The sequence below is a fragment of the Enhydra lutris genome, unplaced genomic scaffold (assembly GCF_002288905.1).
Source record: "Enhydra lutris kenyoni isolate GAN:26980312 unplaced genomic scaffold, ASM228890v2 scaffoldscaffold43, whole genome shotgun sequence".
NCBI classification, from domain to species: domain Eukaryota; kingdom Metazoa; phylum Chordata; class Mammalia; order Carnivora; family Mustelidae; genus Enhydra; species Enhydra lutris.
The window spans coordinates 13,826,424-13,848,550 of record NW_019154127.1 but is presented as its reverse complement, the minus strand read 5'-3'; the positions used below and the strand labels follow the sequence as shown (position 1 = coordinate 13,848,550).

The following is a 22,127-nucleotide window of genomic DNA, read 5'->3' as shown; positions in this document are numbered from 1 at the left end:
ACACAGCGACTCAGCTGGAAGGAGGCGCTGAAAACACCGCTGGGGTCAAGCGCTATGAACACGAGCACATCCTCTTGTGGTCCGACGGTTCCAGGAGTAGAGCCAAGGAAACACCACAAACCGGGGTTCTGATTGACCCGGCACAAAATCCAAGTCTCGCCAAAGACATGGAAACACGCGCGTTTCCCTGCCCAGCTCAAGGCCACTCCAGCCCGCATGTGACACGCGGGTTATAGGACAATCGTCAGGATGTGGAGGCAGTAGATTTTGATAATACTTCCCGTTTTTCTTTTAAAAAGAAAGCCCCCTTAGGGCACCTGGGGGCGCTCAGTCAGTGACGCGGCTGCCCTCGGCTCAGGTCATGGTCCCAGGGTCCTGGGATTGGGCCCCACATCGGGTTCCCTGCTCGGCGTGGAGCCTACTTCCCCCTCCACCCCTCACCGCACTCATGCTCTCATCTGCTCTCCCTCTAGCTCTCAAATAAAATCTTAAAAAATAAATAAATAAAAATAAAAAGAAAGCATCTCGGTGATCCTAGCATCTAGGATCAAGAAGAAAGGACTCTAAGAAATAGTTCCAGAACATTCTAAACATGAGCAAGAGAAGAGAGAGCAGAGAATCCGAATCTTCACTCTTTACACTCATCTCATGACCACCAGCGAGACTGCACGAGGGCCAGACCCCTCGCTTGAAAAGGACCGGGTGTCTACGGCACAGCCAGCCAGTGACCGAGCGGCTCCAAAGGCCAACTAACCTCCTGGGCAGTTGCTTCCTTCTACTGGAAGATTCTTCTCTGACTTTTGTAGATTAAAAGGAGTACGATGCCACCTTCCACGTTCCCACCCCACACTCCCACCAGAAAAGAATACGATACGTACAAAAAAATTTTCCACTTGAAATTCGTACGTGTAGGGCTTTAAGGGGACCGAGAGCTGTCCTTCAGAAGCCGGGGAGAATCCAATGGAGAAGCGACAGCGCAGAGAAGGGGGGGGCTCCCGCGCCCACAGCAGCTCCCACACGAAGAACACGGACTGCTTGCTGTGGATGGCCTGCGGAGACAGACACCGGCGTGGAGCACACACACGCAGCCGCCCCGCCGCCCCGCGGGGTCCCGCCCGCCCGGCCCTGTGAAGACAGCACCAGGCTGGTTGGAAGGGTTTAACCCTTCGGGGCGCCTGGGCACACGTGACACATGAATATCTGGAACAAGACGGTCAGCACCAGCCAGGCAGCCCACACACGAGCAGGGCCCCTTTACAAAGCCACACCAACACACAGGGTCTCTTCCCAGGGCACAGACAGGTGTCTCGTCGCAGGCGGGACAGGGGACGGCATCCAGGCCATCAGCAGAAGCTCAAGAACGGGCCTGCAGTTACACAGGCCAGAGTGCAGGGCGGGACCGTCTGACTCTTGTACAAGGACGAGCGTCATTCTGTCTCCTAATTTACCCCTCATGCCGCTCCGTGCCCAGCGTGAAACACGAACACACACAGGACAGCAACAAAGCTGAGTGTCCCCGCCCTTGGGGACGCGCGCACTGTTGGCTTGTCACCAGGGAGGCCACGCTTTCCTCAGACCCTCCTGGCCACTCGGGCGTCCCATGCGGGCTTGCACCCCACGCTGTGCGGAGGGCTCTGCGCTCGCCTCTGGACAAGGCTTACCTGTGGGGACTGGGCATTCAGAGGCACGAGCTGCACGTCAGCACTGCAGCCGGGGTCCACAAGGTCACCGTCCGACAGCTGAAAGTCAAGTTCCGACAAATTCTGGACACACACCTGAATGTACTTCCTAAAGCAGAAAAGCAGAAAAGCAGATTTTGAAACTTAACAACTGTATTAAATGTGCTTTGGTTAAGAAGACTCTCTCTGGGGAACCAAAAAGTGACCCGGCAACATAAGACCAGTCGGTCTCACACGGGAAAGCGCCCCCCGAAACCGCACCTCCCCAGACAAGCTACTTCTGAGGAAAAATGGGTCAAAGGACGGGCCGTTCTTGACCCAGTGTTAACACACGATCGTAGATGGCTCGCGGTGCGTGAGGATGGACAGAGGGGCCACTGCTCCTGGACAGACCACGCACAGGGCTCCCATCCGTCCCTGTTACACAGGAAGAGTCTGAAAGAAAGCACCCCAACTTCTGAGACGTGCCGGTGTCTCTAGCCACTGACAGGTGTGGTCCCTCCCCATAGCGGGAGCGTGCCAGGGTAACGTTCGCTCTAGATACAGATCTGACAGCCTGGGGACCCATTTTTGCAAATTTCAGCAACAGATGAAAGTGAAAGGAGTTTTACAGGGAGAGGCCACACGCCGCCCTGAGCCCAGGGTCGGCGCCCACCGTCACTGGCAGTGGGACAAGCAGACGCCGCCTCCCGAAGCTGATGGACAGAGCACAGGGCTCCCCCCAAACCATCTGGTCCAAAGGCTGAGTCAGATTCTAGTGCGTGCGGCTTTGAGAGCCGTGAGAGCTTCTCAACAGGAAGCAGTCCTGCCCCCGTGGGCGGTATCACCCGGCATCTCAAGGTGGATCTTTCGTTGTCATGATGGGCATGGGGAGAATGAGAGGCGCAAGATGGGGGAGCTAGGGGTGCTACTGAACACTACAGTGTGTGGGCCAGACTCTCAGGCCCACAAACGAGGAGTTCTTGGACCCACAGCATCCGCTGTGCCGAGGCTGAAAATCCCCACCCAGACGTATCCAGCTGCCGGCAGAGGAACCAAGAAACACGAACCCCCAAGAAGGCGACCAAATTCAGAATGCTGGGCCTTCTCTCTAGAGGACTGAACTGAGCTCAGCAGAGGGCCACCGGCTTGAGAAATGGGAGGACAGATAAAAAACGATCTCATCGGGGCGCCCGGGTGGCTCAGTGGGTTAAGCCTCTGCCTTCGGCTCAGGTCATGATCCCAGGGTCCTGGGATCGAGCCCCGCATCGGGCTCTCTGCTCAGCGGGGAGCCTGCTTCCTCCTCTCTCTCTGCCTGCCTCTCTGCCTACTTGTGATCTCTGTCTGTCAAATAAATGAATATAATCTTTAAAAAAAAAAAATGATCTCATCATCAAACAGGGGCTTGGTTTGGATCCTACATCCTAAAACCATTGGTGCACGGTCACTTCTGCGACCGCTGGGGACACCTGACCGTGGACGGGCTGCGGTGCAGCTGCAGGGAATCACCAAGAACCCGCATGAGCAGACCACAGCATCAGGACCGGGAAGAAAGCCGGCTCAGCATCCCCGAGGCCACGCTCTGAGCGGCAAGGTGTGCACGCGGGACAGCCCAGCCCAGGACTGGGGCCCAGAGCCTGCCTTTACCGTGTCCCGGCGGACAGAAGCGAGTGCGTGGTCCGGAAGGGCACGCTGAAGGTCAGAGCGATGACGGTGGAGTAGATGGACCACGGGCAGTCGATGGACACCTGAGAAGAAACACGGGGACGCACCTTCAGACCCCTGGCCCGGCCATGGCTGCCACCACACCGTCCACCCGGGCCAGCAGTGGCAGCCGACGTCCTGGACGGGGGGACGGCCTCGCCACCTCTTCTTCAGAAATCAAACCCCCGTGAGTCACATGCACGAAGGAGAAACATCAAGCTACGTACACAGAAAAGAAAAATCAACACGGAGCGGCCGGCCGGCCGTGAGACACAGCGTGGTCTCGGCGCCCGCAGCCCCAGGACCCACTCGCGCATCCCACACCAACAGCTGGATGCCGGACGTGTTCTCCGGCTCTGCGGGAGGTGGGGATAGACGGCTTTCCGCCGTTCGGGCACGATCACGTGAGCAATGATTAACTACTGCAAAATTAAAGGAATTACCCAGTCACGCCACACAACAACGGGTATGAAACAGAAAAGCAAAGGCATCTGGCTGTTGAAACGCTGCCACAGCGAACAGGGCGTGCAGATCGCTTTTCAAGCAGCTGTTTTCATTTTCTTTGGGCAAACACCTAGTAGGGACACTGCTGGGTCCTAGGGCAGTTCTATAACGTTCCGAGGACCCCCCTTCCATTCTGTTCTCCAGAGTGGCTGCCCAGTCTGCATTCCCGCCAACGGGGCACAAGGGTTCCCCTTTCTCTGCATCCTCACCAACCTTAGTGATGTCCAACATCTGCACATCGTCTCAGGAGAATACTCAGATCTTCTGCATGCGCTTTAATCAAACCGTGGGGGATTCTGCTACTGAGTTAGAAAGTCCATTTTGTATTCTGGGTATGAACACCCCATCAAATATATGATTTGCAAGTATCTTCTCCCATTCTGTAGGCTGGCTTTTCATTGTCTCCTCTGCTGTGCCGAAGCTTTTTAGGTTGACGTAGTCTCAATAGTTCATTTTTGCTTTTGTTGTCAGGTCCGTAAAATAATTGCCAAGATCAGTATCAAGGAGCTTACCACGTAAATCTTCTTCTAGGAGCTTTATGGTTTCAGGTCTTACCTTCTAGCTTTGAATCCACTTGAGTTAACTTTTTTTGAACAATTTAAGACAAGGGTCCAGCTTCGTTCTTTCGCATGTGGTTGACCAATTTTCCCAGCACCATTTATTTGAAGACATTGTCCTTTCCCCATTACACATTCCTGCGTCCTTTGTCTTAAATTAATTGATAGAATATACGTGGGTTTATTTCTGGGCTCTGTATTCTGGCCCATTGGTCTGTGCATCTGCATTTATGCCGCTACCATAGCTTTTGGACAACTACAGCTTCATAACATAGTCTGAAGTCCAGGAGCACGATGCCTCCAGCTTTGTTCTGATTGTTTTGGGTATCTGGGGTCTTTTGTGGTTTCATACATGCTTGAGGGTTATTTGTTCCATTTCTACAAAAACTGCCTTTGGAACTTTGGGATTACACTGAATCTATATGTGGCTGGCTAGTATGGACATCTGAACAATATTAAATCTTCCAGTCCCTGAGCATAGAACATCTTTCCGTGTATTCGTGTCTTCCTCAATTTCTTTCATTAATGTCTTATAGTTTCCAATATGCACCTCTTTCACCTCCTTGGTTAAATTCATTCCTAGGTATTTTATTCTTTTCGATGCAATTATAAATGAAATTGTTTGATTTCTTTCCGACAGTTCATTATTAGTATATAGAAACATAACAGATTTCTCATACTTATTTTGTATTCTGCAACTTTACTGGATTTATTTATTGATGAAGGTTTTTGATGTAGCAGTCTTTAGAACTTTATATACATAAAATATTATGCCATTTGCAAATAGTGACATTTTACTTCTTTCCTTCCAACTAGGATGACTTTTATTTCTTTTTCTTGCCCAACTGCTCTAGCAAGGACTTCTAGTACTACGCTGAATAAAAGTGACAAGAGTGGGCAACCTTTGTCTTGTTCCAGATCTTAGAGGAAAGGCTTTCAGCTTTTCACCATTAAGCATATTAGCTGTGGGCTTGTCATATATGACCTTTATTATGTTGAGGTATGTTCCCTACATATCCATTTTAATCTCCTTACTAGTAATCTGTTCAGATTTTCTATCTCGTCATGATTCACTCTTGCTAAGTTGTACGTTCCCCGGAATTTATCCACTTCTTCTAGGTGCAATTTGTTGGCCTGCAGTCATCTATGGTAGTCTCTTGTGGTCCTTTTTTACCTGTGTGTTAGCTGTAACATCTCTTTCACTTCTGATCTGAGTCCTCTCTCTTTATCTTGGTGAGTCTAGCAAAAGGTCTGTCAGTTTCATCTTTTCAAAGAACCGGCTCTCGGTTTCACTGATCAAGTCTATTATCTCTTCAGTCCAATTCATTTATTTCTGCTGTAATGTTCATTTCCTTCCTTCTACAAACCTTGGGCTTCATTTGTTCTTCTTTTTCTAGTTCCTTAAGGTGTAAAATGAGGTTGTTTGAGGCTCTCCCTCTTTCTTGAAGTAGGCCTGTATTGCTACGAACGTCCCTCTTAGAATGGCTTTTGCTGCATCTCATACATTTTGGTATGTTGCTCTTCTGTCTTCATCTGCCTCAGGGTAGGCTGTGATTTCTCTTGATTTCTTATTTTGGCCAACCGGCTGTTCAGTAGCATGTGGTTTAATCCCCACATGCCTGTGAATTTTCCAGTTTTCCTCATGTAATTAATCTCTAGTTTCCTATTGTTGGGCTCAGAAAAGATGCATGATGTGATTTCAACCCTCATAAACTTGTTAAGACTTGTTTCAGGGCATAATATACAATCTATCCTGGTGAAACGTTCCCTGCACACTTGAAAAGAATGTGTCTTCTGCCGCTTTTGGATGAATGTTCTGCAAATATCTGTTAAGTCCATCTGCTCTAATGTTTCACTTAAGGCCAGTGTTTCCTTATTGATTTTCTGTCGATGTCTGTCTGGATCCATTGATATAAATGGGGTATTAAATTCCTCTCTTACTATACTGCTGTCTATTTCTCCCTTTAGGTCTGCTCATACTTACTTTACATATTTAGGTGTTCCTGTGTTGGCTGCATAAATATCTACAAATGTTCTATCTTGTGGGATTGACCTTGTTCTCGTTATGTTACACTCTTGCCTCTTGTTACAGTCTTTGTTTCAAAGTCTATCTTATCTGATAGAAGTATAGCTGCTCCACATTTCTTCTGGCTCCTTTAGGTTTTGGTTTCACTTTAGTCTGTGTGTGTCCTTGTGTCAAAAGTGCGTCTCTTGGGCGCCTGGGTGGCTCAGTGGGTTAGGCCGCTGCCTTCGGCTCAGGTCATGATCTCAGAGTCCTGGGATCGAGCCCCACATCGGGATCTCTGCTCAGCGGGGAGCCTGCTTCCCTCTCTCTCTCTCTCTGCCTGCCTCTCTGTCTACTTGTGATCTCTCTCTGTCAAATAAATAAATAAAATCTTTAAAAAAAAAAAAAGTGCGTCTCTTGTAAGCAGTATATAGACGAGTCTTGATTTTTTTATCCGTTCAATTACTCCTTGTCTTCTGATTGCAGAACTTAGTCCACTTACATTTAAGTAGTTACTGAGAAGGCATGTGCTTGTTGCCATTTTTGTTAATTGTTTTCTGACTGTTTTTTAATTTTTATTTTATTTATTTGACGGAGAGCAAGCACAAGCAGGGAAGCAGCAGGCAGAGAGAGGGAGAAGCAGGCTCCCCACTGAGCGGGGAGCCCGATGCGGGGCTCGATCCCAGGACCCTGGGATGATGACCTGAGCCGAAGGCAGACACTTAACCCATTGAGCCACCCAGGCGCCCCTTCTCACATTTCTTGTAGCTCCTCTCTGTTCCTTTCTTCTTCTCCGCTTTCTTCTTTGTGGTTTGATGACTTTCTCAGGCGGTGTGCTGTATTTCTTTATCTTTTGTAGGTTTGCCCCAGGTTTTTGCTTTGTGGCTAGCTACCATGAGGCTTACGTATAACAACTTAAGTTTGTAACAGTCTATTTTAAGTTGATCATAACTTAAAAGTTTCTAAAGCTCAACGTTTTTACTCTCCCTCACTCCCACATTTGATGTTTTGATGTCCCACTGTACATTCTTTTATCTGTGTGTTAACTATTATAATCACAGTTACTTTTACTTCTTATATCTTTTATCTTTCATCCTAGCTTTTTAAGTGCTTAACCCACTACTTTTACTATATATTCAACTTTCCAGTGAGATTTATTCTTTCACACGTGCTCTTGTGAACACCTTCTTTTCAGCTTAAAGAAGAGCATTCCTTGAAGGCTGGGTTAGTGGTGATGAACTCCTTTAGCTTTTGTTTCTCCAGAAAACACTTTACATCTCCTTCACTTCTGAATGATCGCTTTGCCGGGTAGAGTTATCTTGGTTGGAGGTTTTCCTTTCAGCACTGAGTACATCGTGCCACTCTCTCTGGCCTGCAGGGTTTCTGCTGGAAAATCCGCTGACAGACTTAGGGGGTTTCTTTTTAAGTAATAAGCTGTTTTTCTCTCGCTGCTGTTGTTTTTATCCTCCTTCCATGACCTACCCTACCCTCATCTGCTGCTTTTAAGATTCGCTCCTGGTCTTCAATTTTTGACATGTAATTGTAAAGTGTCTTGGTGTGGGTCTCTCTGGGTTCCTCTTATTTGAAACTCTCTGGGCATCTTGCATCTGGATGTCTGTTTCCTTTTCCAGATTAGGGAAGTTTTCAGCCATTACTTCTTCAAGGAGATTTCTGACCTTTTCTCTCTGTCTTCTTCTTCTGGAAGCCTGGTGATCCAAGCATTAGTCCGTCTGATGCTGTCCTATTAGTCTCTAAGCTATCTTTGCTATTTTTTTTTTTCATTCTTTTTTCTTTTTGCTGCTCTGAGTTCCACTCCTTGACTTTGAGCTGTCTGGTCCTTTCTTCTGCTTCACCTACACTGTATTTCAGTCAGCTGTGCTCTGTGACGTCGATCTGGTACATTCTTCTGCTTCCCACCTCCTTGTTGAAGTTGTGTTCATCCATTTTCTCCCATTTGGTGAGCATCTTCATGAGCAGGACTTTGAACTCCTTTTTAGGTAGCTGCTTATCTCCATTTCATTAAGATTTTTTCCCCTGAGGTTTTAGCTTGTTCTTCATTCCTGGAACATGTGCCTCTGCTGCTTCATCCTGCTGGACTCTCTCTGTCTACACAGCAGACAGCACAACTGCCGTCCCGGTCTGAAAGGAGCAGCCTGGTGTGGGAGATGAGCCTCAGCATTCGCTCCTGTCCCAGTTCTTGGCTGTTGCTCCAAACCTTTGTGCTGTCAGGACTTGCTGACTTTTTAATCCCTTCTAGCAACTGAGGGGTGTGCCAAGACTTGTCATTGTCCTCGAGTGGAGGATCCCAGCCCCTAGATTCAGGATGACTGGAAGCCAGACACACAGGCAACAGCTTTCTAAAGTGCAAATAATGTACAGCTCTGTGGGACCAGGAGTGTGCAGTTCGACCTTTGGGTGAAAAGGCTCTCAGAACTGACATTCATGTTACAAGACATGGACAAAGCTCAAGAAGCACAATGGCAGTGACACATTCCTTGAGCTAAGGACGGTGGCTCTGGGACCGAAGTCATGATCTCTCAAATAACTGTCAATAAACACCAACATCAAAGCATAAAATGACAGCGCTTCCTCTGTGCCAAGCTCGATGTAACGTTCTAGTGGACAGAAACCCAAGCACACGGACACAGAAGTCGCACTAGCCTGTGTACCAAGACAAACGGACTACAGACCCAAACTGACGTCCCCATTCTAGGCAAACATCCTATCTCCTACAATGAACTGTCCTGCCCTCTTGAGCTGGTGTAGACAACTTAGAGCCTGCCTGGCCTGTCTTTGGTCCTTGCAAGCGTACCCTTTATCTAAGAAGGGGGATTCAAAGAGACAAATGCCAAACCCAGCGAGGGGATGTGGACTCAGGAGCGGGAAATCTGCCACGTGAGCACAAGGCATCTCTCGGGCGCCGTCTCTCGGAACAAGTGCGACCGGCAAAGGCCGCGAGCACGGGCGGCGCCCTCCTGGCCCCTCCTTACTTTGTGGTCCGTGGTAGCCATGCAGTGGCCGGCTCTGGGTGTGTCCTTATGCTTCCTGTGGGGCTCTGTCGTCCCCAGCGTGCTGCTCTCTCCTCCGGTTACTGGAGCTGAAGGTAAAGACAGAACTTCCAGTTCAAATTCAATCATGTGGTACGCAGGAGCAGCGGGCAGACTGATGCTCGTGACCTTGTCAGACGACTGGACCCGGAGCAACACATCAGAAGCCTTTTCTAGGAAAGAGAGAGAAAGTCACTTCTAACACGTTCTGTGTGTGTCCTTGCTCCTCGTCCTTCTAGCAGTGACGGGCCCAGCAGAGTCGTCCCCACCCAACTCCCACTGCTCCCGCGCACTGGCAAGAGCGTATCCAGGAAGGATGAAGGTGGGCGGGCAGAGGTCGGAAAACAAGGAACAATACCCTCTCAGATACTGATACCGCATAAGCTGGTGGCCTGGAGACCAGACACTGTCACTAAGTCCGAAGACAAAAAAGGGACACTTTCCGTGTGGCCCGCCACGTGCTGTGTGTGTCCCTGCACGACATGATCCCACTCCATTCCGCCGGCAGACCGGCTCCCACCCAGAAGGGGAGCGGCACCCTTCCCTTTCCATCCCTCATGCCTGGGGACCAGGGGAGACGGGACTCTTCTAGGGCTTCTGGCCAGCACCTAAAAAGGCTGATTCGTTCCCACTTGTTGGCCAGGGGGATTGGGGAGGTGGCAGGTGACTGCAGGCTTGCAAGGCGCCCTCCTGGAGCAGGGGGCCAGTCCGTGATGCTGCACTATAAGGCCTTAGTAAGGTCAGCCCTGCCTGGCCTCCAGGCCTACACCAGCTCTTCGTCCCAGATACGATGGCCCGCCCAGGGTCAGGCTCCCAGCCCAGCGAAAGGCAGGACATGGCCATGAAAGAGCCGCAGGGAGAAGCGATCCTCAGACACCACCCGAGACCACGGCCGCCTCACACCCTCACGGTGCGGGACAACGGTGAGAGTCCGCCTTTGCCAGGTGACGGCCACCTCACCTCTCGTGTTGGAGTAGATCACTGCTCTGTTCTCCGCGTGACACAGGATGAGCATGGCTTCTGCGTTGCTCAGCTGGAGGCTGTCGCCGTTTTTTACCGTATAATGGCCCGTAGTGACAGTGAACTTTACCTTCTGAGGAATACCAGCCAAAAGGCTATCTGAAGGGAAGAAGACAGCAGTCAGCACCACCATCAGTCCGCGGCGGCCTCGTGAGGTCACAAGGGCGCTCTGCTGCTTGTCACAGCAGACCTGTCCCCTGTAAACAGTCCACAGGTCACTCCCAGTTCCACCCGCCAGCCTCGCTTTTCATCTCGGGCACACGGACGCGGAGTTGCGGGGGCACCTGCTGGGAACGAGAGGCCCCAAGTCTTATCGGCACCGAAGATAGAGTTGGGGTTCCCGGGGGGCAAGCATGTATCTGAATTCACCCGCCGATACATCAGTGAGGGAGAAGCAGACAAAGAACACGGAAGAACAGACTAACGGAATCGCATGTACTGTCCGTGCTATTCGGAACTGTTCCCAGCCTTGTCAGGTTAGGCCTTCCGGACCTTTGGTTCAGAAACCGCCGGGTGGATCGGGTGGCTACTGCCTTCCCCCAGTCGAGAACGAGGGGCAGAGATGGGCTGAGCTGTCAAGAGTCCCGCGCCAGGACAGGCAGAAGCAAGGAGGCGAGAGATCGGAACCCAGGAGGAGGAGCAGACAGGTGAGAGGGACGGGGAGGCACAAGCGAGAACGGGAGTGAGGGACCGCGCACGGCTAGTCCCCGGTCTGGCTCGGGGCGTCCCAGGCCCTCGAGCAGCGGTGCCCGGCTCCTCTCATAAGCGGTCCCGACGGAACCGTCCGACAGGCTGTCCGGCACCTGAGGGCCTTTCCCAGTAGCCGTGGGAGACTTCTACAATCAGAACAGTAGGGACCATGGAGAGATGAACTAGAAATAAAGTGCTTTCCTTGAATTTCTTCCCAAATGGAAGAAACGAGCCAAATAAACACACCCCACTCGGCCCGAGAGACCGAGAGACTTAGTCACCAGTGCCTGACACGTCAAGTGCCACGCGGGGTTCACTAATCTACTTACACCAACTCCTCCCAATTTTCAGACTTGACCCGAGGACAGCAGCTCTGGACCGGGCTCGCCCGTGCGGGGGCGCACACCCGGCCAGGCCCCCACGGCGCACTCACCGGCCAGCGGCTCCACGTGTAGCTGCGGCTCCTGCGAGTACACGTCGTACTGCACCAGCGGGTAGAGGTGCGGCAGCACGAACCACACCGGGCCCACCGAGGCGCACAGCTGCCGCAGCGTGTATGTTCCGGGCTCCTTGGCCTAGGGTCAAAGTCGCATGTTGCGACGGTCAGCCCCGCCCTTGTGACGGGCTTCCCAGGGGAGGCTGCACCCCCGTCTCTGGGAAACGCCCTTTGCTCTCCCCCTCTCCTGCCTACCCTGCGGCTCTGGGCCCCCACCTCGGCACGTGGGCTGTCCCCCAGCGCCCTCCGAGTCTCTCGCGGGGGTCTTCTCAGTAACGGATGCTTAAACCTGCCTTTCTGCTTCCAAGAACGTGTTTTCAATTTCCTACACATCATCTGTGGCATTGTTTTCTGCAAAGCGTCTCACGGGAACTTCAGCACGGGCTCTGAGCCCTGCGCCGAGCCTCGGCCACTGCGCCCGGGACCACAGCCGAGCCCTCCTCGGTCAGCGGGACCCAGTCAGCGGGACTCACAGGGAGCGCTGAGGGGAGGTGGGTATCAGAGCGGGCCCCGAGCCGCTGTTCCGACATCCATGTGGCCCACGAAAGGAAAGCCACCGAGTGGAACACAGAACTGGGCCACCTCCTCTAAAGGGTCATTTCAACAAATGAGGATATATTTTAATACAGAGGAAAAAAACTCTAAGTCCAGTGAGAGCAAAAATAATTACCCACATTAAGAACTTCTTTCAAAATCTATGAGCTGTCGTAACACCATGTTAAGCGTCAAGGATTTCGTAAAATCTCAGCGTATTTGTCCTTGAGGATGTACACAAAAGCCAGGGTAAGGCACAGCGCCAACAGCTCTGGCGAGCTCAAGACCCTTCTGAGCGTCTTCAAAGTCGCCCACGCCCCCACGTACCTGCGTCCTGAACGTTATCCTGTTGGGCCCCGGCTCCAGGGTCACGTCACTACATTTGAGCACGTGGGCCCCGTCCTCCAGAGCCACGCCTGAGGGTGTCTCCAGAGAAGTGCTGCTCTCCTGCCTTCTCAGCAGCATGTGGACATTTTTGCATATGATCCCTGTCGTGTTCAAGGAATTGTCAGAGGGACTCCTCTCGAACATCTCGTACAGCTCCAGTGCTGGCGAGTTGTTCTGGGTGGCGGGGAGGGGCGAGGTCTCCGCTGGAAAAGTAATGACCCCGTTGGCCATCTTGTGCTTGGTGAGCCACTCGGCCGTCTTCCGGTAGTTGTTCTTCTCGATGCTGAAGTGGACGTTGATGGCGATCTGCTCCACGCGGACGGGGATGGGCATCTGGCTGCACAAGGTTATGTCCACGGAGAGAACGCCGCCCACGTGGACCACGGCGTTGGACGGGGTAAAATGCAGATCTTGCAGGTGTGCGAAACAATGCAGAGGGAGTACGATCTTCTGACCTGCAAACACACATCACCACGAGTTACTCGCCATGGCTCGCTCTAGGCCGCCTCCGGTCGGTCTCCCCGGGGACCTGCTGGAGCACACCCAACACGACAGGCCAACGGGCCGGGCTAGTCAAAAGAGACGGATGCAAACCTCCCAACCCCACAGCATCTTCACACTCCAGAACGCGCTACCCGGTCAAAGGTAGAACATAACCTCGATCTTAGAGAGGCCCCAGGAAACCACAATGTCTGAAGAGATTCAGCTAGGCTCTGTTCTGGCAAACCTAAGAGAAAACAGGTCCGTTAACACCTGAATTTCAAATCCATATTTGTCAATAGTCCGATTCTTGGAGCTGCTTCAGAGAATTCCACCCATTTCCCAACTACACAAAGAAATTACCAAGTATGGGTGTCTACGTTCCCCCCATGTATCCAGAAATCAAGCCGGGTGCTCACCAGCCTAGGAAGTCAGCCAATTAAGTGGGGAGCCCTGCCTCCCAGACCCCAAGCCTCGCAGCCCTCTCTGGCCTCCTTTCTGTAAGCACCCAGCTTGTTGAGATCCACAAGGCTGCCAGACTGGTCGGCGTTTTTGAGCACGAATCTACTAAAGGCAGGACTCGCAGAGACCAGTGTGGACGCACACGTCAGAGTATCTTATTCGTACGGAGACCTTGAGGGACGCGGCAGGAGAAGCACGCATGCCCAGGCTCACACACACGTCACATAAAGCAGACACCCCACGGCTCTACCGACGACCGCTGGGGTACATTTAAGAATCTGAAAAGACCAGCCAGTGCCACCTGCTCCTGAGAAGACCACGCAGATGGCTTGGCGTGACGGCGCAACACCCCCGTGGTCAGTGACCCCCGCTACCTAAGGCCATGTCTTCGGAAGCACTGGCTGTCAGGGAGTTAGTGACTGCCAGGGGCCGTGCTGGGGAAGTGGGCGTCCCAGCCCCCAGGGTGCCAGCAGCCGGTCCTCTGGGAGACGCCTGGGCAGGAGGAGGTCGTGTCTTTATCCGAGGAGATACCAGAGTGCTCCCTCTCGATCTCCTCTCAGCCCTCCCCAGCCCAAGCCCAGCCCATGTCTGTCTCTGTCCCATGGCCACGTCAGGGCAAGTCAGGAAGGGACACAGTGTCAGAAACCGACTATGCCGGCACCTTGACCCTGGACATCCAGCCTCCAGAGCCAGGAGCAGTCACGCTGTTGTTCAAGCACCCGGTCCGCGGCACCCTGCGACAGCAACCCGAGGGGACCGAGGCAGGAACGACTTTGAACAGGCACTCTTCTGGACAAACAGAACACGGGGAGCTGAATGTCACATGAGCTGAGCTCCCCACACAGCACCATCTACTAAATATACCTGCCAGATCGTTAGCCCAAACCTGGGCCGCTCAGACCTACCTTCCCCGGGGAGATGCTCCTATGAGGAGACGCTCAACCAATTCCAGAAGGTGGGAAGGTCTACGAACTAACTGGCCCGATGTCTCTTACAAAGTCAGCGTCTGACAACCCAGATGTCACACAGCTGAATGGATAAACAGCGTGTGGTCCGTCCACACAACGGACCAATGCTCAGCCATAAAGACAAATGAAGCACTGACCCAGGCTTCAACACAGTGAGTCTCGACACGATGATGCTCGGTGACAGAGCAGGTCACAAAGGACCACTACGGTATGGGTTCCACCTACACGAGACAGGTGGAAGGTGCCAGGGGCTGGCGGGGGCAGCGGTAGGAGGAAGGCTGGGAAGAAATAAGTATGGGGCTTCTTTTGGCAGGAGTAAGAATGTTCTAGAATTGACTATAGAGTGATGGCTACACATACGTACATGAATACACTAAAAGCCACTGAACTATACACTGCAAACGGGTGAATTCTACCCAATAAAGCTGGTATGTTAGAAAATGAAACAGAGATGGGAAGAAGTGTTCTAAGTTAAAAGAGAACCGAGGTGTAACACTCTGAGGTGGCACGTGGTCCCAGACTGGCCTCCAGCAAATGTAATTCACAGACACATTTTTTGAGTCACTGAGGAAGAGTGGAAGGAAGATAGGCCACTAGCAGCTCAAGCGAGAACCCTGTTCTCTGGGGTCTGGGGGCGCCCCTGGCGTCGGAAGGCCATGCAAGGCGGCCCCAGGGTGGCATTGTGACACGCGGTGTGGGTCACGGAAAGCCCAGTAGCAAGACAGCAGACGCAGGTTTGGTGCAGCGCGGCTCAGTCGAGCCGGTGAGCGAGCAGCACACACCGGGTCAGCCCTTCCAGCTTCCCAGAGCATCTGGAAATTTCACAACAAGCAGTTGTAAACCTCACTCGGACCTGGGCAGTCAGCCGGTGAAGCAGAGTATCTCTCAGAAAGACAAGGGATAGACCCCACGGGCTCTCACACATACGTGGAATTTAAGAAACAAAACAAAGGAACAAACAAAACAACAGATTCCTAAGTATAGAACAAAGCGGTGGCCGCTGGGGGGGCGGGGGGAAGAGTGCACCCGTCACGGGGGCGGGGGGGGCCAGTGAGCCCCGCGGAGAGATCCGGACTCAGCACACCGTACCTGAAACTAACAGACCACCGCACGAGAACTAGATTTGAACATAAACAAACAAAAACTTTTTTTAAAAAAAGGTTCTTAGCAGCCCCCAAAGAGCAAGTCTGACCTGGGCTGTCTGTGTGGCGGCTGGCAAAGCTGAGTATCTGTTGGCAGAAGTGTCTCCGCTCCTCCTCCGTCAGGTGGTGGTCGCTGGCCAAAAGGCTACTGGTCTGAAGGTAGCTGGGGGGAGAGTCAAGGGGTCTGGCAAAAGGACCCCACCCTGAGTGGTGCTGGGCGCCTGCGGCTCCATGGTCCGCAGGGCCTCCAGGGGCAGCCCAGTGGGGACTCTCCCTTTTGTCTCAGTTATTAGGAACTCAGAAAGGCCGGACATGTGGACGAGGCACCTCACTTCCATTGACACGGGACAGCAGCGCAAGGCAGGCTTTTTCCCTCTATGAGGTGCTTACTGAACACTTCCCGTGGGCGCCGCTGCCTAGGACAGACAGACAGACAGCACGTCTCGCACTGCACGCCAACGCCACACTTAAAGGATACTTCTCAGTCTGTCCGAGATGCTTCTGACATTCGGCGAGCTGCTTCCTTGTGTGAGTGATCGGGAGAGCCCAGCCCTCGGCCAGGTAATTTTTCAGTGCTCCTTGAAGATAGATTTCTGCCTTCTGCGGAGACTTCTTCCTCCTTGCAAATCGACAAACAGAAGCTTTCGTCACGGTTCATGGCCACCACGACCGGCCCGCCACCTTCTACACGCGCACACCACACCACTGCACCATCCCAGTCCTTCCCTGACGCTCCCAGGGGAGGGTGTGCAAGTGGACCCCACAGCCGCGCTCCGATGGGCCCGCACGGTGCGCCCGGCATCCTACACTCGCCGCAGAGCTTCCACAGGGAATCTCAGCAGGAGGAAGTAAAGGCCACGGCTCAGTATTTTGAGCTGAACCACAAGGACAGCAAGGGCAGAGCAAGGTGGGGCCTGCACACAGGGACACAGCCCGTCAGCCAGGGGAGCCTGAAGTCCGCACCTGGTGCCGCACAGCGCCGTCCAGACGGCCCGACGGCGAGTGCAGCTGGGAACGACTCGGAAACCCAGGGCAGCAGCCCTGAGCGGCCTTCAGAACGTTCCAGAGAACCACGAAGAGTTTAAAGAGCCATACCTAGCACCCAAGAGATGACCTTCCAGTCCCGATTTCGACCTTCAAGCTGTCCAGAACAAAACCAAGTTTAAAGCACAACTGAGGAGAGCCAGCTGAAGCCTCAGGGACGCACGGGACCCATGCCCCCTGCGGGGCCGCCACTGAGCGCGTGGACGGAGGCCGACACGGAGCCAGCGCTCGCCCCTTCCGGGCTCCCTGGGGGGATACCCCTCTGTGCTCTGCGCTACTCTCAGAGAGATGAGAGTTCTACGCGCCCGCGTTTCAAAGGGGTCAGAAGCTTCGATTCTTCTTGTTACTGTCTGTGGCCGAAGACTCTCACGTTCCAGAGCAGGGGCCCTAAAGGCCGTCCCTCAGCCCCGCGAGACGGGAGGCCAGCAGCCCGCCGGCGAGTCAAGCCGGAACCAGGACCCGAGGCTCCGATGACCACGCCAGTGCCATACCCCGGGGCTGAGAACGCACTGGCGTCCACGCAGGCTCAGCTCCCAGCAGCGGAGGATGCGGCCCTCTGGCCCACGGACTGAACACGCCTCCGCTTCCCCACACGGACACTCAGCTGTGCCAGTCCGAGCCCTGACTGCCCATCACCGGGCGTGTGACTGTCCAGCTGCCCCAGCCACGTCTGGGAAGCCAGCAAGCTCACTCAGAGGCTCCCAAACCCCTGCGCAGCTGCTTGTGTCAGTTCAATATTCTTTTGGTCTCAGCTAATAAAAGTACTTCAGTACAGATGGCCAGGTAGCATTTCAAGCACACACTCGAGAAGACTTAAGCGTGTCTTCCCTTCGAATTTCTACTCCTTTCCAGGGTTCTGAATGCCAATCACACGGCCAGCCAGGCTTTCTTCCCTTCGGTAGGCTGATTTTATCAAACCCGTGAGAAAAACGCGAAGTTCTGAGTCTTCTCTCCAGCACCCACAGTGGGGGTGAGCCTGGGGACGTTCGCAGCCTGTGCACACCATCGCCCCCTCGGCCCAGAGCAGCCCACTCGTGCGCACAGAACACGCGCAGGGACTGTAGTCGCTGAGCCCCAGGCTTTCTGTCTGCCCATGAGGCAAGTGACGCGAACCAGAGAAAATGCCACAGGAGAGACTATTTCAGAATCTGCACCCCAATTTATGCCACGGGATAAAAACTCCCATTTCCTCCCAATCCTTTCATTAAATAAAACTATAATACTAGCTATCATGTATGTTTTAACACCACCTGCATATAGAAGTACGTTATAGTGGGGCGCCTGCGTGGCTCAGCGGGTTAAGCCTCTGCCTTTGGCTCAGGTCATGGTCTCAGAGTCCTGGGATCGAGTCCCGCATCGGGCTCCCTACTCAGCGAGGAGCCTGCCTCCCCCTCTCTCTACCTGCTGCTCTGCCTGCTTGTGATCTCTGTCAAATAAATAAATAATATCTTTTTTAAAAAGTACATTACATTAGTTTAATTAAATAAAAGAAGCAAAGATCAGTGACAGGTATTGAGGGTAACAAGCTGACAATCTCTCCCTGTGGTTTTCAGGAGAAATGGAGAAACTGACGCCAGCGGGCTGAGAGGTCCTGCCATTTTTCATTCTACACATTTATGAACCTTCACAGTAACCCCACACGACAGACCCTCTCGTACTGCACACGGACTTGTCTAAACTCCAAGAAGCGCGCATGGTCAATTACATGTAAAACTCGGCCAGGTCCTTCCCGACGAGCCTGGCGGAGCGGGTCCTCCCGACGCTCGTGTGCATCTCGATGGCGGCGTGGGACAGGTCCTGTGGGAAAGGAGACGCCCGCGTCAGCCCGAACTTCACCACCGGACAAATCTGACACTGACTCACCGATGCTGAAGCAGAAGACCTTGTTCTCAACATTACTATTCACCTCGCATCTGCATTCGTGTTTTTACGGAACGTGTGATTTATACAAAGTCGTTCACGTGCACACAAATTACAAAGCGTACTAAGAACCGAAACACAAACTCGGCGGGCAGAGAATATTTAACTTCTCGAGGTACTTTCCGAACATGGGCAATATTTTTACGATTTTTCTCACGTTTTGGGTAACAGGGACAAAAATGCTCTCTCAACGGCTCCCAGACTCCCCGTGCATCAGGAGTGCAGCCAGCCCCCCAGCTCCTGCCCCACTGTGCTTCCCACGGGCTCTCCGAATCGAAATCTTTTAAAAATCAAGCACAACACCTCGGTTCAAGTCTAAAGCATTTTTTTTGTACATAGAAACCCATTCATTGCCATTCCTTACAATTCCGAGTCTACTGAGCGAGCACCGCCACTTGGAACAAAATTATAGATGTGCAAAGATGCTCTTAGGTCTGCTTACGGCACCAGGACACAAACGCTTCACGAACAACAAATATCCCGGTGTCGCCTGCGGTCCCTTGGGCAACTCAGAGAAACACAACGGCCAGTAGGAGGTGGTCCCCAGTACCATCCCGTTCCCTAGCGCGAGGCCACGTCGCCGCGGAGTCCTGGAGAGGCCAGGCTGTGCCGGGCGGGCAGGCGCCGCGCGATACTCACTAAGTAGTGCTTCTCAAAAGCTTCTACCGACGACAGCGCTTCTCGGAGCTTCTTGTAAGGACTCTGAGCTGTGTCGGCTTGAACAAAAAGAAGAAAGCGTCTACGCATCCTCTGTGTGAGGTCACAAGTTCACATTCACCCTCTAATGCCACAGCTCGGGGCTTTGCCCGCTGCCTGGGGAAGTCACCAACAGCCACGCACCCGGACCCACGTCACTACCTCTGTGCTTGGCCGAGGAGGACAGCCACGACAGACTCTAAACCCCGCATGTAGTATTTCATTCTCGAGGAGGACTAGAGTTCGTAATTCCATTGCTTCCGCAGTCTACGGCCATACCACCCTGAACGCGCCTGATCTCGTCTGATCTCGGAAGCTAAGCAGGGTCGGGCCTGGTTAGTACTTGGATGGGAGTCCGTTGCTTCCGCAACAATCGCACGTGTCTCGGGCTGGAGCCCGGCAGTGTGAGCATCACACGTCCCCCCAGTGCTCGGGGCCGCAGCAAGGCTCTGCCCACATCTCAGTCCTATCGCTCGGTTTCCACCTGTGAGAACCGGCAAGGCTCCTTCCACAGGGCTCTCTGACCTATGAGTAGCTTATGGGGTAAAAGGATTTGTCCGACCATGCGGCTCTGAAACTAGATCCCCTGGTATTCAGAGCGACACAGGTGCACCCTAACGGCACACAGGCCGCAGAAAGTCATGATGGGCTTGTGTAAGCCTGTGACAAACTCAGAAGAATTTTTTAAAACCCTTCCAATTTCTTAAACTATGTCTAACATTTCTTTACTTTAGTAAGAGATAAATAACATCTTACATATTCATGTGGTCAGCTAACGAGAGTAATTTCCCAAAGCAGGGGGCGATTTCATGGTTAGAACTTGAATTAAATGAGCCCGATACAACCGACACTCTCATTCCTCTCCTCTCTTCCACTGCACAGACACACATCAGAACGTACCTGTTTCGGGTCGCTCAGCTCCCAAACCTGCCAAAAGATCAACAATCCTGTTGAGGTCCTCTGAGTTAGGGCCTTCCTCTGACACAAGGCCACACAGGTAGCCCAAGGACTTTAGCTGTGGAGATAAACCCACAATTTCAAGTAACTGGCAACAACGGTCAGCAGAGAGTTTTTGAATCTGAATATAAAAGTAAAAATCCAACCAAATTCTAGAAGAAACCTAGCCTTCCGATCCGAATAATTCTCACCTGCACACAAAAATGCATCTCACGGGGACCATTTCGCCCTCACACGGCCCGCACGGCAATTCTGAGTGACCGGGGGCTGCTGGTCTCAGCTTAACGCTGCTCACCTGCCTGCATGGTCCCAGGCTTTCGAGGCCCCCTGCCCAGTCTGCACCCCGCGACCTGACACCAGCGGGCCATCTGCTGCACACACCGGGTGACCGTCTGGCACTCAGGCAGAAGACACTTTCATTTCTACATGACGCTTCCCACGTCCCCCTTCTCTGACCCCCCCCATGACGCTTCCCACGTCCCCCTTCTCTGAACCCCCCCATGACGCTTCCCACGTCCCCCTTCTCTGAACCCCCCTCCAACTCCCGCCTCAATTCCTGGTGCAGAACGTCTTCGGCACAAACAGGGCAAGTGCTTGGGTGTCCGCTGAAGAGTGACACTGGCAGGGAGCCATTCTGTGCCTCCCGACTACGAGATCGCCCAGAAGTGACTGGCACGGCCCATGCAACGACTCAGCGAACCACACTCCTCCAGACAGCGTCCTCTGGCCACCCGCCCGGGGGCACAGCCCAGGACAACACGCTCGCCTGCGTCCGCGCGGTCACCTTTTCGGTGGCGTAGCTCCACAGGCCCACCGTGTGGGCGACGTTCGAGTCGATCTGTGCGCGGTCGCAGCAGCCTTCGATCCTCTGCAGCACCTCCAGGCAGCTGAGGAACACCCAGCAGTCCAGAGCGCCGGGTGGGACGGACACCTGGAAGGTCCAGCATGGGCTGAAGACAGAGCCGGAGGGAGACACCCCCGCCCCGCGCCCCAGCCCCGCGCCCCGGCGAGCCCCTCCCAGCACCGACCCGGCCCAGTGCGGCCGTCTGGGCGGCTACGGGAACTAACAGAGCACATGACCGTGACCGCGTCGGTCTGCCTCCGGAGAGGAAAGGGGCGATCCACGTTCAATCACGGTTTTGGGTTTTATGTTCCCAATGATAATGAGAGCCTTGGGAGGGACGTGACTTTCAGTAGGATGTTCTGAAAAGCTTGAGAAAAGGCGGCTGCAGAGAGGGCTGACCATCACCTCTGACTCTAGGTCTGAAGGGCACACATCAGGAAGGGCAGAAGCTGGCACCTTGGGACGGCACTGGGCCCATTTAGGGAGGACCACACTCAACCCGTGAGCCCGGAGCCCGAGACTGCTATCAGGTGACGCGCATCATCTAATCCGTTCAGTTTTCAGGTGTGATTATGTCTAAAAAACGGGCTCCTTTGGCCAGACACACACTCTGAACCATTACCCTCAATCATAAACATGAGGGCTCAGATCTGCCTGAAAATAACCCGTAGAGAGGGACCGCACAGAGGGACGCCGATAAAGAAGAGAACGGTCACACAGGGTGGCAGCTGCTGCACAGGGGGTGGCGGACCCCGAAGTCCATCACGCTACCCTCCCCGCCGCCGCACGGATCCAAGCCCTCCCAGTACAAAACGAGCAAGGGAAACGCTATGTTATTGCAAATACACAAAGCGCCTATTGTCCACGTCTGATTCGAAGATGCACTTTTCCCCGCAGTAAAGCATGTCTGAAACAGGATCGTGCCTCCGTCGGCGGGCCTGACGGCTTTCCTGGCAGGACGAGCCCCACGAGGGACCTTACAGCCAGTACCCCAGTCAGGACTCCAGAACCG

The 22,127-nt window shown here is 53.3% G+C and overlaps 1 protein-coding gene across 2 annotated transcripts in view; it reads right to left on the bottom strand.

Annotated features, from left to right (window-relative positions):
- Positions 1-22,127, bottom strand: part of LOC111155728 (trafficking protein particle complex 10) — a 77,303-nt gene that overhangs the window by 6,325 nt on the left and 48,851 nt on the right. For both annotated transcript variants that reach the window (XM_022516088.1, XM_022516089.1), the window contains 13 exons: positions 21,056-21,202; positions 20,215-20,329; positions 19,258-19,334; positions 18,404-18,495; positions 16,133-16,273; positions 15,705-15,817; positions 12,543-13,057; positions 11,619-11,760; positions 10,436-10,594; positions 9,419-9,648; positions 3,306-3,406; positions 1,662-1,788; positions 879-1,049 (listed from right to left, as the gene is read on the bottom strand). In XM_022516088.1, the coding sequence (XP_022371796.1) occupies positions 879-1,049; positions 1,662-1,788; positions 3,306-3,406; positions 9,419-9,648; positions 10,436-10,594; positions 11,619-11,760; positions 12,543-13,057; positions 15,705-15,817; positions 16,133-16,273; positions 18,404-18,495; positions 19,258-19,334; positions 20,215-20,329; positions 21,056-21,202 (2,130 nt within the window). The remainder of the gene's footprint in view (positions 1-878; positions 1,050-1,661; positions 1,789-3,305; positions 3,407-9,418; positions 9,649-10,435; positions 10,595-11,618; positions 11,761-12,542; positions 13,058-15,704; positions 15,818-16,132; positions 16,274-18,403; positions 18,496-19,257; positions 19,335-20,214; positions 20,330-21,055; positions 21,203-22,127) is intronic.